The sequence below is a fragment of the Aedes aegypti genome, chromosome 2 (assembly GCF_002204515.2).
Source record: "Aedes aegypti strain LVP_AGWG chromosome 2, AaegL5.0 Primary Assembly, whole genome shotgun sequence".
In the NCBI taxonomy this organism is placed as follows: domain Eukaryota; kingdom Metazoa; phylum Arthropoda; class Insecta; order Diptera; family Culicidae; genus Aedes; species Aedes aegypti.
The window spans coordinates 165,890,067-165,907,375 of record NC_035108.1 but is presented as its reverse complement, the minus strand read 5'-3'; the positions used below and the strand labels follow the sequence as shown (position 1 = coordinate 165,907,375).

Sequence of the window (17,309 nt, the reverse complement as noted above, 5' to 3'; positions counted from 1 at the left end):
GTAGATTCGACGTTTTTAATTGCATTTATACAAAAGAAAGGGAAAGGAGTTTTTTGCGATTTGTATTGTTCTCTTATAATAATACTTAAGCTACTTAGACTTCAAAGTTGATGAAGCTTAATGGGACAGGTAACCCAGAGCTGTAACGGGACAACACAGAAAGAATGTATCGAAACACAACGACGAGAGGACAAGAATGATTACAATGTGTTCGTCCTGAGTTTTTCTTCCTAACAACGCACCCAAAAGAACTTGAAACTTTCGAGAACCAGCCCAGACAACAAAAATGTACGTATAACGAAATCACCTGGAGGATTTGCATATGCAAAATTTAACTTATTAGATGTCGCGAAAAGGCCTTCTACGTACAAAAGAAGGCAGCCCCTCTATGCACGATGCATGTAGCGCAACCCTGTTTAGGTGGCCTATCGAAGACTCTTCACGAACCAGGAAAGGTAAAAGTAGAGCAAACGGATTGATTTTACGGCAATATACCTGGCAATGAATAAAGGACAACGATTGGAAAGTCGGATCTTAAAACGTGAGAACTTTGAATGAATCTCGCGTGTTGGGCTCGCTCCTGGCTCGTGAACGTGATCAGCGGGGAAACATTGATTGAAATAATCCTCTTCGTAAAAAGTTTGAGTCTACATTTTTTGTTGAAACATTTTAAATGATTAAATGTTGCATCTCATTCTTATGTTTATATGGTTATCAAATCGAGGTATTTATGAAAATTAAGTTTTGTTCATGCGTAAATTTTTCATCTTTTTGAAACAATGATTTAGAAGTTTATGGATAACTCTACCAAAGATTCATGTCTCCCAAAAGTTTTGCAAACGATATGAGCAAGACATTTTTCTTGTTGATATCTATTGTTCCTAAAAATGGTATCGCCGAAAACGATTTCGTTGCCAAAACTTTCATAAGTATGTTCAGCAATATTAACGAATTACTTTAAAGAATGTAGAATGTCCTTGGAAATTTGCCCACATTTAGGCGTATTCTCCTTAAAGTTACATTTGATACAGGGACAGTATAGGGTTCAACCTTTTAACACTAAAAACCCAACTACATTGCAACCAATTTGTTCCGATTTTTCTCCGAGCTGCTCGAGGGAAAATAATTATCCATCGAACGTAGAGACAAAACAACAATTCAATTCCATACACAAACACCCATCAATCCTGTCCAGTAAAGTGCGGCCGGGACGACGAGTAAACGAGATGATTAAAAGGGGTTGAATGTTGTTTGAAAGCGGATCAATCAACACCGCGCACAGGCTGTCGGTGCATCGAAATCTGTCGAATATACTTACTATGTCGAGTCGGCGGAGGTATGCGCAGAGGAAAAGAATATTTTCGGTAGCCTATTGAATGCACCAATAGGAAAATTGCTCGATATTGCCGTGAATCGCAAGTCAGTCCCATCTATAAAAAGTAGGCATTGAGAGAATGGGCTGTGAAGTTTCCAAATTCGTTTTCCATACGAATATTCAAGAAATTCCAGCGGATTGAAAAATGTTCAAATCTTAATGAAACTTTCAGAGTTTGCTTTTCACTACGATATCCTTCCGAGAAAAATATAAAGATGAGCAAAATACGGTTCATTTTTGTGTGGCACGGTGCGGAAATCTGTAGTGGGACTGATTTGCGGTTACTTTTCATTATGGGACAATTTAACTTGCTGTTTTTTCCGAACAAATCATATCATCTCATTATTGCAGCTGAAAGAGCATTGGAAGATATGTTGAAAACCAACCTTAACTCAATTTTGACGAAAATGCAGACTTGCGATTCACGGCAGCATAGGTTTAAAAATTAAATGTCACTTATTGCTATAATATTGAAAATATTCTGTCAAGGGAATGAATCCTGAGAAAATTGATAGTATCTCTCACTTATCACTCTCTGTAACAATCATGATCAACGACACATTATAAGAGCTTGTTTATCATCTTTTGCTGCAGCTCTGATTAACCGGGGGATAACATTGGATAGAGCCTGCTTCTCAGCTTAGTGTTCTTATGAGCACTTCCTTCTTCTTTCTGGCGTTACGTCCCAACTGGGACAAAGCCTGCTTCTCAGATTAGTGTTCTTATGAGCACTTCCACAGTTATTAACTGAGAGCTCTCTTTGCCGATTGACCATTTTTGCATATGTATATCGTGTGGCAGGTACGAAGATATTCTATGCCCTGGGAATCGAGAAAATTTCCTTTACGAAAAGATCCTTGACCAGCGGGATTCGAACCCACGACCCTCAGCATGGTCATACTGAATAGATGCGCGTTTACCGCTACGGCTATCTGGGCCCCACATGAGCACTTCCACATTTATTAATTGAGAGCTTTCTTTGCCAAAGTTACCATTTACGCATTCGTATATCGTGTTGCAGGTACGATGATGCCCAATGCCCAGGGTCATGAAAATTTCCATTACAAAAAGATCCTGGACCGACCGGGAATCAAACCTAGACACCTTCCGCATGGCTTTGCTTTGTAGCCGCGGACTCTAACCACTCGGCTAAGGAAGGCCCCATTAGAAGAACACATTCTGTGGTTTGATAACAGGACACTGTCCTAATAAATATTATTTTAAACAACTGGATCAATTAAACGATGACACCTGTCGGTTCTGCAAGAAGAGCAGGAAGATTCAGTGAATTTGTTGTGTAACAGTGAAGAACTTTTTCACAAAAGTAGTATTTTTTTAAATAAATGTTCAATACTACCATCAGATATATGGATGACTTCTTCTAGCAAAGCTATACATTTCATTTGACATGTAATACCTGATGGGGATAATACCTACAGTAAGTAAGTGGAAATTGCTCACACTAATATGGCTTTCACATTAGAACAGGACCCAACTGGCAAAACTGGGTACATTATGTGTTTCTTATGGAGTATACTTTTATATTAATGGTGTGTTTTGATTTTATTTAGTGGTACAATTTTTCACTATAAAGGCTGGTTGACATGAAAGTAATCGCCTATCTCGATGCGTAGAAAATTCCTTACAAGAAAAGGTCCAGATAATCACATTTCTTCGATCGCAGTACGCAGTTGAGAAGAAATGTCATTTCAAATGGGGCTCTTGAAGGAATTTTCTTGACCCACTCAGTCCAGGAATTTAATTACTTTTCTTGAGCGAAACAGCATACATAGCCTAAAGCTAAGAACCGTAATCCGGGGTAACATTGATCTTTTTTTTTAGTTTTTCTTAAGTTTTTCATTTCACAATACAAATGTTACAAGTTTTATATTTTTAAAACAAGTACTGGCACCCACCGCTCCTAGCTATGTACTTTATTTTGTTTTTCGAAAGATTTAAACATGTTTAAATAAATGTTTTAAGTGATTTTTTGATTCAGCTGATATGGGGTAACATTGATCACCCAAGTAAACATTCACTAATATTGGAAATGTCGTTACTTACTAAAATCAGGGCCCCTGAAGCCGAATATGAAGACCAAACTCTTACAAGTCATTTACTTTTTGAGTTATTTCAAAATTAAAAACACATTCAACCGCGTAATACGCCTAAAAGTAGGCAATTTCCTCAGGAAATTCTACATTCGTAATAGTATTTAGTTAATGTTGCCTAAATGAATAAACTTATGGAAGATTTGACAACGGAATCGTTTTCGGCGATGCCATTTTTAGTAACACCCGCATTTTCCTTGATCACATCGCCTGCAGAACTCATGTGAGACATGAATTTTCGGTAGTGTCAGTGAAAATGATAGAAATCATTGTTTCAAAAAGTTGACAAATTTGCGCAGGAACTAAACGCAATTTTGGCAAAAACCTTACTTATCATTAGCTTATGAATATACGAAAGAGAGGCACCATTCATGGTTCGAAAATGCTTCATCAATAAATCTTTATTTGAACGTTTAACAAGATGAGTCATCCCGATCAATGTTACCCCGCTGATCAATGTTACTCCGGATTACGGTACCGTAAAATCGGGTGTAATTGATCAGAAGGGTGAAATTGATCATCGTATCACACGATTTTATTTATTCGTAATGGAGCCCAAACATCAATGTAAGCCGCAGTAAATGAACGTTGGTTGTCGTAACTATTGTCGAATTGTGTGTTGTGAAGTATTTTGCATTAAAGAGTGTTTATTACTATGAAAATAACGTAAAATTTCAATATCATGCACGGTGCAGTATTGACAAACACCTATGAACTGCTATTTCTAAGCAAGGATTTGAACATGGAATAAACCTGAAAGTTTGTGAGCATGCTTGAGAAATATCCCCAAATCAGATTTGATCACCAAAACTCGTACCAATTAGCTCATATGGTTGAAATAATTGAATTTCTGTTAGATATCATTAAATTACTTAGGAAATTGCATACATTTAGGCGTTTTCCGCGTAGTTCTTGAAATATAACTATTCGTTATTTATATAAAAAATTGCATTGTTAAGAATTTGACAAGCATATTCGGATTCAGGGAGCTCAAATTTATCATGTAGAGTTGTTTTGAAAACTAACAATAATGGTATTGACAAGTGATCAATTTCACCCCGAAATGAGATCCCCTGATTTTTTATTTTAGAGATATTTGTTAAAACTAAAATGAGATTTGTTAGAAAATTTCGGTACATGAATCGATGAGGCTCACCTTCGTACTCGTTTTCCTGCATTTAGTTGTTTGGCTTTGTTAACATCATAGAAAACAGACTAGAAAAAACGTGCAAAAGGATCAATTTCACCCGAAATTACGGTATGCTGTTTTGCTCAAGAAAAGTAAAATATTGCTAGACTGAAGGGGTCAACAAATTTCCTACAGAGAGCCCCATTTGAAACCACATTTCTTCTCAACTGCGTACTGTGATCAGAAAAACGTGATTTTCTTGACCATTTCTGGAAAGAAATTTTCCACGCATCGAGATAGATTATTCCTTTTCTTGTCAGAAGCAAACCAGCCTTAAGTTGGAAAATTTGTGGTTTTGACGGTACCGTAATCCGGGGTAACATTGATCATTTTTTTTAGTTTTTCTTAAATTTTTCATTTCACAATACAAATGTTACAAGTTTCATATTTTTAAAACAAGTACTGGCACCCACCGCTCCTAACTATGTACTTTATTTTGTTTTTCGAAAGATTTAAACATGTTTAAATAAATGTTTTAAGTGATTTTTTGATTCAGCTGATATGGGGTAACATTGATCACCCAAGTAAACAACGTTCGCTAATATTGGAAATGTCGTTACTTACTAAAATCAGGGCCCCTGACGCCGAATATGAAGACCAAACTCTTACAAGTCATTTACTTTTTGAGTTATTTTAAAATTAAAAACACCATGAACCGCGGAATACGCCTAAAAGTAGGCAATTTCCTCAGGAAATTCTACATTCGTAATAGTAATTAGTTAATGTTGCCTAATTGAATAAACTTATGAAAGATTTGACAACGGAATCGTTTTCGGCGATGCCATTTTTAGTAAGAACCGCATTTTCCTTGATCACATCGTCTGCAGAACTCATGTGAGACATGAATTTTCGGTAGTGTCAGTGAAAATGATAGAAATCATTGTTTCAAAAAGTTGACAAATTTGCGCATGAACTAAACGCAATTTTAGCAAAAACCTTAATTATCATTAGCTTATGAATATACGAAAGAGAGGCACCATTCATGGTTCGAAAATGTTTCATCAATAAATCTTTATTTGAACGTTTAACAAGATGAGTCATCCCGATCAATGTTACCCCGCTGATCAATGTTACCCCGGATTACGGTACCCCTGATGTTATTTATGCAGCAGTTGTTTATTTATGGAACATGATATAAATTGCAGTAGTAATCATCATTCTTTATCATGGAGCAGTTTTCAAGTATCTATAGAACATTTTCAATCTCTTGTAGTCGCAAAAACCTTTTGCCAACATCTTCAGAGCTAACAAGGGCCACTAGAGATAGCACGTCTGTTACCCATCGTTCTCACTTCTCTAACCAGCTCTCCTATTTGGACTAATTGTGTGTAGTTTCTTGCCCTATCTCTGGTGTACTCTTTATGCGCTTTATATAGACTAAGTGGTTTCAATATTTGTTTATTTAAACCCATTAGGAAATCCCTGGCAGACGGCTGCGGTGGCGACAACAGTGTCATCTGGCGTGTTGCCTTCGACGTAGGTAATCGAATTTCGTGATCTCAAAAAAAACCCTCCGAGAAAGTACCGAGCACGTGCTGCTTCGGAATCGTGCCCAAGGGTTTCATCGAAAATGTGCGCTACGTTAGTTCAAATATGTTCAAGACGGGAGAACATGGAAATGATCGAAAATGAGGATCGGATTACCTTGCTGGTGCCATCCATCGGTTGCTTCGTAACATATTTTAATTTGCTTAATTATTGGAACTGGTACGGATTCCTTTGTATTCCGGTATTTAAGGGTAACATTGTCACCACACCCCAAACTATATTGTTAGCAAGCGGAACACACAACATGTGCTCACCTTCCTCGTACGTGCAGTCGGCTGCATCCGGTTTCCTCTATTTTTTCCATTGCAGAAGGATCCGTAGATGCGACATTATGGCTATTCTAGTGAAAATGGGATGACACTAGGGTGACGATACAGTAATTTGCGATGGTGCTAACATGCCGCAGACATCTGCTGTAAGAATAACTAAAGGATAATAGAGAAAAGTGTTTCGCACCTTTTCCTTATGACAATGTATGTAAGTAGAATAATTTCTAGACTAACATGTGCGAAAGACGTATCATCCTGTTCATCCCAGACATATTGCAACTAGTACATGTAAAAAATTAGTTCAACGAGGAAGTAATACAAGTTTACATTATTTGCGTACATAAGGTAAAGGGGCTAGAAAGACAAAGTATTCTAGAGATATCTTCCATTTTTGCAAGTATGAAGAAACAACATCCAAACTTTTTTGCAATCTACTACAGATGACACGCAGGCTTCGTCCTTTGGCGGTGAGTAAATAAAGATTTTTTACATCCCTGAGGTAACTCAGGTAAGTCAGATGTAAATATTTTGTATAGCTTTGGCCCCAAAGTGCTAGCTTGAAGAACACTAGCTCTTACAGAAAGTCTTTCAGACTTGGAGTTCTAATGATTAACCTGAAAAAACTTTGGATTATTCTAACAATGTATGTATGATGGAAAATTAAAGTTTTTTTTTTTTAATTTAACAATCAAGCCTTCGTTTAACACGAACACTGTCGAATTCACGTGTTACACGTTAAAACAAATGTCATAAGTAACTTAAGTAAGCCATAAGTAACTTAATTTTCAATTGGGCTAGTAAGTCCTAAATTAAAATTCTGAGCGCTCTCAAACTGCATAGCAAGTTTTTGAGCTTTTTCGCAGTTAGTTAGTAACAATTTGTTTTTCGTCTGGCTTCTGAGATTTTTTAAAAATTTCTGACAATTTTCAAAAGGGCTAAGAGTTTACAAGAGAAGGTCACGATGGTGTTACACGGGTTTTTCAACCAGACGATTTCTGATAGATTCTACATGTTGAAATATAAAAAAAAGCTTTCGGGTCATGGACCAGTGGTGTAGCAAGGAGGGACTCTGAAAGGGACAATTTTGTACAATTTTGAGCTAATTGAAAATTTGACGAAAAGAGTTTTCTCAGTATTTATTGTGATAGCAATGTTGACATTATTGAATGAACAGAGTTCACATTATTATATGTTAATAATAAGTTTTTATGACATAGGCGTAATAGAATCGGTTCTTCTTGCCATACTCTTCCAATAAAAACAAGTTTATTTTGGTGTCAATATTCCGTTCACTGCATAGTTTTCAAATATCTATCATAGAACCCGAGATAAACTTAATGTTTTATTTCAATAGTATAGTAAAAATGACTCGAAAAGGGGCTAGTTGAATAATGTAGAGTAGATGATATGGAGGTATAGAGAGCATTGACAATGAATGTTGCCAAGGAGAACCTCCTTGGTTATAAAAGGGGCTGATTTCCAGATTTAAAATATGCGTTGAATTGCAAAGCTCATTGGGATACCAAACAATAGTGTAGTCAGTAAGGACATAAATGTAAATAATTTTGGAATAGTTTTTAGATTAGTCTTTATAAATCTGACAAAATAAGAGACAGTTTCATAATACATGATGTATTTATTATTTACAAAACTCTAATGCTAACAAAATTTCACAAATTTCTTCACTTTTTTGTATGTAAGTTTGTTTGCATCGTTGCACTGGCCTATGTCTCTTTACCCAGCGTTTTTAACATTTTCCCCCCTCAGAATAAAATAGCCTCATAAATTCTTCGATTGCTTTAGTTTTCGTTTGGTGTAACTTGTCTGTTTTTCAGAGTCGTATAATCAGAAAGAGTTTGTCTTCAGTCACTGGAATATATTACAAAACCAAAAAATGTATAAAAACATAACCCAGAAAAATTGAATAAAAAAAAATACAAAAAGTATATTAGAATATATTGAAGGCGGTGTAGGAGCTAAGTTAATAATGTAAACAGGAAAATAAATAAGGGTTATCTCCCAGATTCTGAAGAGGCTATTCTGTTCAATAATCTAATTGGGGAAATGGATAATACCCTGTAAAGAGATAAGGACTAGTGTTAAAGTGCAAACAATTAGCTACACTCTACATAAAAAGTGTTGCAAAGTGTGAAAATTTGTAAAGTTTCGTTTTTTTTTTTTGTGTTTTGGTCCTGCATTATATGTTTTTACCGATCTTAACACCCGCACATATCACCTATTTCTCCCAAAAGAGTCACGTATTTTTAAGAATGATTATATATATAATTATATATAGTTATAACTACTTGACGTTTGTCTGGCTACGCCTATGGCATGAAAAAATTCATTTTAAACATACATTAATGATAATAAATCTTCGATAACAAACATTAATGATAATCAATAAATAAGGTCGAAATACGCGTATCTGTCTACGGATACAAACTCTAGTGGAATTAAATGGTGTAATACTAAATTCGGATTTTCATCTACTTATACATCAATGTCAATTCTGTTATCTACCATCACAATAAATATTGAAAAAATATTTTTGTCAAATTTTCAATTAGCTCAATAGAATTATATACGTACAAAATTGCAGAGCCTACGGAGGCTACACCACTGATCCATCATCCGAAAGGCCTTGGGTTTTTCATATTTCGACATGTCTGGTAGTCTGGTTGAAAACCCCGTGTAACACCATCGTGATCTTCCCTTGTTAGAGCTAGGGTCCAATTGAGACATTTTATTTTCAAAATTTTAGTTTCTTCATTGAGAAAATCGTTTTTAATTTATTTTTGCAGATCCTGCCATATAATTCTCATAGCAGGATCACGATTGCGTTGAAATTGCCTTCTCATCACATTTTTAAGACATGAAACTTCGGAGTTCATGCAAAACATTTTCTAAGATGTTAAATACAATTACTTTCAGTAAAAATACCATCCCTTAGAAGGCCAATGATTGACCACTACAAAAGACTAAAAAGAGAAAAAAAAATTCCGTAGTAAATCTTACAAAAACCATTTAAGCTTTTCTGTCAGGTGTATCGTGAGGAACGTTGTCAAAAAAATCATAAATTCTACGATGAATGCTTCAATTTACCGCCAGGTATAAATTTTCGAAACCAGTTTTTTTTGGTCAAATTCTTAACTATATTCATGAAAATCTATCATTGCATTACACTTACTATCTATAACGCAATGATAAATTTTCATGGAGATTTCTTTAAATTTGAACGAAAAAACTGGTTTTCAATGTTTAATGATTGCGGATGATTGAATGATCAATTCTTGAGCCTATGGCGTTTCGTCGATAAGTGAGGCAACACTGAAAAGTAAAGTCTGTTCCAATTTTGCCGCGCAAAATGGGCGATTTCTATAAGAGGAAATTAAGAGCACAAACAATCTGAGCGCATCATTTTAGACCTTTTTTCTAATGAACTTTAAGGGAAAGATATGAGAAAAAAGACTTCATCAGCGTTGTCGAGTTTTCTAAATTTTGTGCTAAATTCCATTTTTCCACAGTACTTTGTCTTCCTCATATGACATTTTTTTAAGAATATTTTTAAATTAGTTTTCATTGTTTGGACTAATTTATAAGATTTACACTTGATAATTACCCAAAACTTTCCGGTCGGATATACGGACAAATTTGTGGATCGATAATTCTCTCACTGAAATATTATCCCAGCCGAGCACATGGATTTTTTTCATAATTTCACCCATAATTTGTCCATTTTTACCACGCGAAATGAGTTAATTTATTTAACGAAATATTAGTATTTTCACACTAACGTGACGTTATTGTTCTAACACCATTCTATGGCATATCGACTGTAATGACAGCTTGATAGGTCGGGTCAGAACTTCCCGGGACGATTGAATGGATGAAAAAAAATATATTTTAAAGGCAATTTTTCTTTTGAACTAGTCCATCTTGTTTCTCTAGTGATAAAAACCAGAGATGATTTTCTTCCATAACCGCAAACAATTTGCCAAATCTTCAACCTCAGAACGAATTTTATCTGCTAAAATCAATTCAAACTAACCCAGGACATTCACCTTATGTTTAATAAGGTAAAATTATTGATTCAAAATTAAAAAAACGAGAATTTTTGTTACCATTTCTAAAGATTTTCTTGGATTTTCAACGTATTTAGACAGAATTCTCTCACGTCTTTCGCGATCTTTTTTTTTGTTAACTTTCGCAAATATATATGAATCTCAATGAAATTTTCACCACTGAATTAACTATTCTTCCAGATCAAAAGGCTTTTTTCCCTAAGACAACTAGAGGCATCACAGTGATTGAAAAGTAACGGCCAGATACTTCGTGAAACAGGATTTATAAACGTATGATAATCTGAGCAAACATGTATGCCTCATATGAATTTCCTCCGGAAGATATAAACCAGGGAGAAGATATTTTCACTTAAACTGGGATCGCCGAAAGCGGTTTAGTCTTTAACATTTTAATGTTTTATTTTCAGAATAATAACAGAATTACTGCATAAAACATAGAATGTCCTTATTAAATTGCGTACATTCAAGCATCTTCGGAAATTTTTGTGATCTTAAAAAAATGGGGTGGGTAACGTCTGTTACATTACCGCGGGGTTGACGTAGGACTACTATGGGCACAACTTCAATCAGTTCTGGGTCAGACTCTAACAACAGTGCGCGGTAGCTTTTTGCAGATGATAGGACACCTCTTCTTGGCATAACGCCTTCACTGGGACAGAGCCTGCTTCTCAGCTTAGTGTTCAATGAGCACTTCCACAGTTAGTAACTGAGAGCTTTCTATGAAAAAGTTGCCATTTCCGCTTTCGTACATCGTGTGGCAGGTACGATGATACCCTATGGCCAGGGAAGTCAAGGAAAATTCCATTACAAAAAAATCTTGGATCGACCGGGAATCGAACCCCTTGCCATGCTTTTGCTTTGCAGCCGCGGATTTTAACCATTCGACTAAGGAAGGCCCCTATTGGCTATTGTCAATTATTCATAGTAAATCAGATCAGATGAGCGGAAGGGCCAGTCAATCTACAAATCTAGAACGATTTCAGAATCCAGTCGCTGGATTTGGAGCAGCTTGATGATTACCCGACCAGAACCACATAACAAAATTATAACACATTCCTATCAGGAGCTGTTAAAAGTAACAGATGTTGATAAAATGTTGTTGTCAAGATGGCTTTGTTCTCAACTTGTTATATTATTAGTAACACATTTATAACAACATTTGTTATATTTTTGACATCCCTTTTTCAAGTTTGTTGCAAATACCATCCGATGTCATAAACAGTAACATAGTTTGCAATAATTTTGTTATTTTGTAACATCCTTGCAACACATTCTGTAATAATTTTGATATAATTGTAACAGGGTTTGTTATATTTTAGTTTAATTTGGTGCAAATTTTGTTAGATTTTTTGTTATTTTAACTACTAACTTTTTGCTGGCTTAAGGTGAAGATGAATCGAAGCCAAACTTCAAATTTTCAAGAACACAGATCTGGAGAACCAAACACCCGTTTGAACTGAAAACCTAATCGATTGGTCACCACCAGCTAGTGACCAATCGATTAAGTTTTCAGCTTAAACGGATGTTTGGTTCTCCCGATCCGTGCTCTTGAAAATTTGAAGTTTGGCTTCGATTCATCTTCACCTTAAGCCAGCAAAAAGTTATAAACGTTTAAAATATTTCATGCCAACGTAACGCTCTTGGTTTTGAAATTCCAATTTCACTCCTGTATAGAGAAGAAAGACGTAGTCCTACGTCAATGCGGTGGGAAAATCAGGGGCCCAGAAACGGTGGACCCCCCCTCATTGTCTTATCATCTGTTCTTCGCCGCCCAGGACAATTTTGATGTTTCTCTACACGAGTAGAAATCAGAATCCAAAATCATGATTATGCACCCGGATATCTTGATTCAAGTATGTTTTCATGTTATGAAAATACACCATGATTTGGACTCACGATATCATGAGTCAGATTATCGTAACGCGGCCCAAGTTGCAGCTGAGTGCTCGAAATCATTCATCGAATGCTCGAAAATCATGATTCGCGCATCCATTTCGAATCTATTTATATTTCTGTCAGTCAACCCGATAAAATGAAAACAAAAAAAATAAAATTTGCTGTAGCAAGATTCGAATCAAAAACCTTCCGATTAAGAGCCACGTACTTTACCACTGTACCATTCTATCGTGATGAATGATGGGTGATCGATGCGAATGACTTGAAGCAAAGTGCACCGCTTTGTGTTGTCGCTCTTGATGCTACGTTTATGAATAGTCATGATTTTATTCCAGGAACCAAGATTTGTCGTCCTGATAGCACGACCAATTTATGAATTTCATCCGTGTACAACACGAGACCCTCTAAGATCTTCTGGCCAGATCTGACTTCGTGCCATTGTTCAAATGTTGTCCTGGAGTTGTACGAAACAAACGGGGTCTCTTTCGAATCCAATGACATGAACCCCCAGCGCACCGGAACTAAGGTCCATCGACAAATACTAGGAAACACTACCTAAGCATCCCAATGAGGAAGACCTAAAGAAAAAGTGATTTGTCGTACAGAAGGAGCTGTAGTCAGATGTTGTACAGAGCCTTATGAGTGGAGTTAAGTGTAAGGTGCAAGCGCAAATTATATCCAGCAAACAAAACCCGTTTCTAATTCTCAACTTTGATGTATGGAATATCAAATTTTGTGTGTTATGTTAAACATTTAAAAATCACTAAAATGCGCTATGCGTATTCACTTTCTCTGCATTTATTAATCGTGTAAGCACAAAGATATTCTAGATAAGCCGAGATAAGATAAGTCAAGATAGATAAATAAGTCGAGAAAATTGAATTGGAAATTCAATTTGGAAAAAAAACCTCAACCAGTGGGATTCGAAACAACAACCCTCTGCATAGGTCTTTTTCAATAGCGCTGGTGATCGTTAAATGATTAAACAAATTAATATCAAAATAAACAAAAATTGTTGGAGGTTTATTTCTGCTTATTATCAAAACTGTTCAGCACCAACATTCGTGCAATGAAACCGAATACAAATTTAAATCCCCACCCAAATTGGTACCATCGGTGTGAGCGTGATGATACATCAGTTTTGGCGGTATTTTCTTACCGATTGAAATCAAACCTATGGACTTTTACATAGATTTATAACAAATACCGCACACAATGAGCGGACCTACCCGATTCAGCTAACAAGACGGCACCCCAAAAAGGCGGCATCTGCCAATGCTGCTGACAGATTTATACAACTGTCCTTCTGCATAAAGACTAATTGTGCCTAAATAGCTTCCCGCTTCGACTCGGATATTTTGTTTTCATCTAGTTTTTAATTTTTCAAAATAAATTATCACACAGTGAAGCTGCGCAACAAAGCGGAACGACGGAGACCTCCAGGTAATCCCAGACACCTACGGATCTACGGTGGACGTTTTTCGGGGTTGATCCAGCAGCGTTTGATCATTGTGTGCCTTTATAGTAGAGAGCGGTCGATCTCTAGAGAGAAAGAAGGGAAGGAGCCTCTTTGTAGATACCGCACCAACAGCGACTAGAATGCAAGCGATGACTACGACGGACACTGGTGTCAGAAATCCAATATAAATTAATTCGACTCTATTTATGAGAAAATGGAAGAATTACGAAAGGTAAACATTCCTGCATGGATGAAAAACTACCAACCCTACAAAGTGTCCTGCAGCTCTTATCTTTGTGTGCTACACGTACAGACGTGACGTTTTGTTATCTTAATTTTATAACTTTTCCTTCCATTCCAAAATAGCTGAACACATTTCTGATTTTTCCTTTTGCGTGAGCGCTGCCGAAAAGTCAAACTTCTTTTCAATTTGGCCATGAATTATTGCATTTTATTCGTATTCTTCCTCAACTTGCCCAAGTCTAGTCGATGTTGATGCTAATAAAAAAGCCCAAGATGCAACCAAACAAACCTCCCATGTGACGACGATGGTTATGGAAGAGGAACTGACCTACATCAAAAAATGAGACACGGACAACTATAAAAACGAGCAATCAGCAGACTGCATAAAAAAGTACCGTCTGTCTCTGCCGTAAGGGCACCGCCGCCATCCCGTGGAGTCACTACGTGTAAGTATGCTCTGTCTTTGGGTGGTGTTACAAAGTAATTATGATTCGGAATGTGATTTTTACACCTCGAACGTGACTGGTCTAGCAACGAAGAGGATTAAGATTCGACAGAGGTGGCCTGGGTTCAGTTTTCGACAGGTTTTCCGGTAAACACAATTGATTACTTTCTTCCAGCCTTAATGCCCTTACATAATGCAGTAATTTGGTGAAACGGCAAGTTATCATAAACATTCAAAAAGATTCATTATTAATGGATGTTGTTCTTGATATCAATAGTTAGAATGAAAAAAATACGTTTCTTTTAACATGCTTGAATGAGTAAACTCCCCTTATATAAAATTACATAGATGAGTAATCGTAAATTCCTACACAATGTAGTTATCAAAAGCCATAAAACTGTAAGCATTTAAAATAAAAGTGTTTTAAAATGTTTTGTGATAACAAAATTTGAACTGATCTCTGCCGCCTTACTACTTTAGGGTACCCAAAGGCTACTCAATTTTAAGGTGAGATAATTGAAAAATAACAAGAAAAACTTCCAATCCATACGCTTAAACAACAGACGAACTCTTATGAAAAAAACCTTCTAATCACTTTCCAACAGTATAAAAAAAACAAAACAAAAAAACAGGACAGACGACAGGAAAGTCGTAAAACGTGGCGTGAGAAACTGTTTCGTCCAGAAATGTCCTGCTACTTTCATCTCTCAATTATTCGATCGTCTGTTATGTCACCTCCGTGGACAGCAACAAATGTTTATTTTTTCGTAGCTTCCAGCCTCGTTGAAACAGCCGTAGGCCGATCACAGCGCTGTGTTTTTCACTGTCTTGTCGACCAAACGTACTCTACTTGTGCTCACTGTGGAGGGTATTTTTTATGACTGCAGTGCTGCAGATAACTGCAGAACACACACAATGCATTTGAAACAAATTTAAGTAAGAGTTAAACACGGGGTACTTACCACGTTCACGAAATCCTGGAACGAGATTGATTCCGCCTTTGAGGTTTTAGCCTTCAAGGCACGATCGTAAAGAATGTCCCGCTTATTGGGCGGTACATTTGCCAAGAACTCCGGCGATTTGAGGGCTTCGATAAAGTCATCAATCGGAATCTCACCGAAGCCTTCTGGATCGAACTGAAACAGGTTTTCGGTGATTTCAGTATTATCTAGACATGAATTGATTGGTGTTGGTACTTACCGCATCGAAAAGTTGACGCCATTTCTGCAAAGTAGAAAATTAAAAAAAAATTTAAGTTAAGCATATTATGCTTATAAGTCTACTCAGACACCGCATTAGAGTGCGATCAGAGTAATACGAAAAATATTAAAACAAACATGGGCGTTGACAGTGAAGGGTAAGGAAACATTGCCCTCTTTCTTAGTCGACGAAAACTAAATATAAAGTATGGTTTAACACGATGGTAAATACTTTGCTATGTCCAGCAACTTCTTTTTTTAAGGATTAATGTTTTTTTACTATGTGATGGTAAATTTTAACTAACAATACAGTACTAACGTGCTTGGATTTTTTTTAAAGATTTCTCCATAGTAATTTCCGTTCCCAGACAACAATAAGTTGCAAGAAAGTTCATGTAATAACTCGTTTATTCATACAAACTACATCGAAACCGCAAAACACGGTGTATAAAATCGTCAGACTGATGAGTTTCCTCGCACAATACGCTTTTTTCTGTGTACATTTGTACATTTTGTGTCGTCCCGTACACTCGTACAAAGTAAATCGAATCAATCCGTAGTAGCTGTCAAATCAATATCTGTTATCATAGGTTAAGTCGCATAAGATCACAGGTTTGCTCAGTAAAAAAATTACACTCTTGCATTGTATGCTATTATTCATCACATAATATATGCACGTATATCGCCTCCACTTTTGTACGTACCCGACCAGAACCACATAACAAGATAATAACACATTCCTATCAGCAGCAGTTAAAAATAACAGAAGTTGATATAATTTTGTTATCAAAATGGCTTTGTTCTCAACTTGTTATATTTTTTGTAACACATTTATAACAAGATTTTTTGACATCGCATTTATAAGTTTGTTGCAAATACCATCCGATGTCATATACAGTAACATAGTTTGTAAGAATTTTGTTATTTTGTAACAGCCTTGCAACACATTCTGTAATAATTTTGTTATTATTATAACAGGGTTTGTTATATTTTAGTTTGGTTTGGTGCAAATTTTGTTAGAATTTTTGTTATTTTAACTACTAACGGTACATGTTTTATAACAACTGGTGATATAAAAAAATCATATCAGGGGAACACAATCTGTTATAATCTTGTTTCTTCCTTCTGGTCGGGTAGAAGGCCTTTTCGCGACATCTCATAAGTGAAATTTTGCACATACAAAGCCTCCAGGTGATTTCGTTATACGTACATTTTGGTTGTCTGGGATTGGCCACCTTTAAATCGTATTTTGGCCACCTTTAAATCACCACCTAAAAAGCTGAACATTTCTCAGAACACTGCTTTTATTGTAAGAATTATATGGGATATGAGAGAGTGGATTTTCAAACTTTTTTGGATTTCTAACCACCCTACTGGGCATATAAAGGCTACTATAACTCTAAAGGCTAAAGGCTTGTAGTCATAGTACTACCAAATTCATGAGCTCCGAACAAAATAAACTCAAAATATAACCTATAACGAATTTCATG

At 36.1% G+C, this 17,309-nt stretch overlaps 1 protein-coding gene across 1 annotated transcript in view; it reads right to left on the bottom strand.

Annotated features, from left to right (window-relative positions):
- Positions 1 to 17,309, bottom strand: part of LOC5572280 (protein rhomboid) — a 313,031-nt gene that overhangs the window by 279,635 nt on the left and 16,087 nt on the right. Inside the window, exons 3-4 of the mRNA XM_021843038.1 lie at positions 15,821 to 15,844; positions 15,583 to 15,756 (exon numbers count right to left, since the gene is read on the bottom strand). Coding sequence (XP_021698730.1) covers positions 15,583 to 15,756; positions 15,821 to 15,844 — 198 coding nt within the window. The remainder of the gene's footprint in view (positions 1 to 15,582; positions 15,757 to 15,820; positions 15,845 to 17,309) is intronic.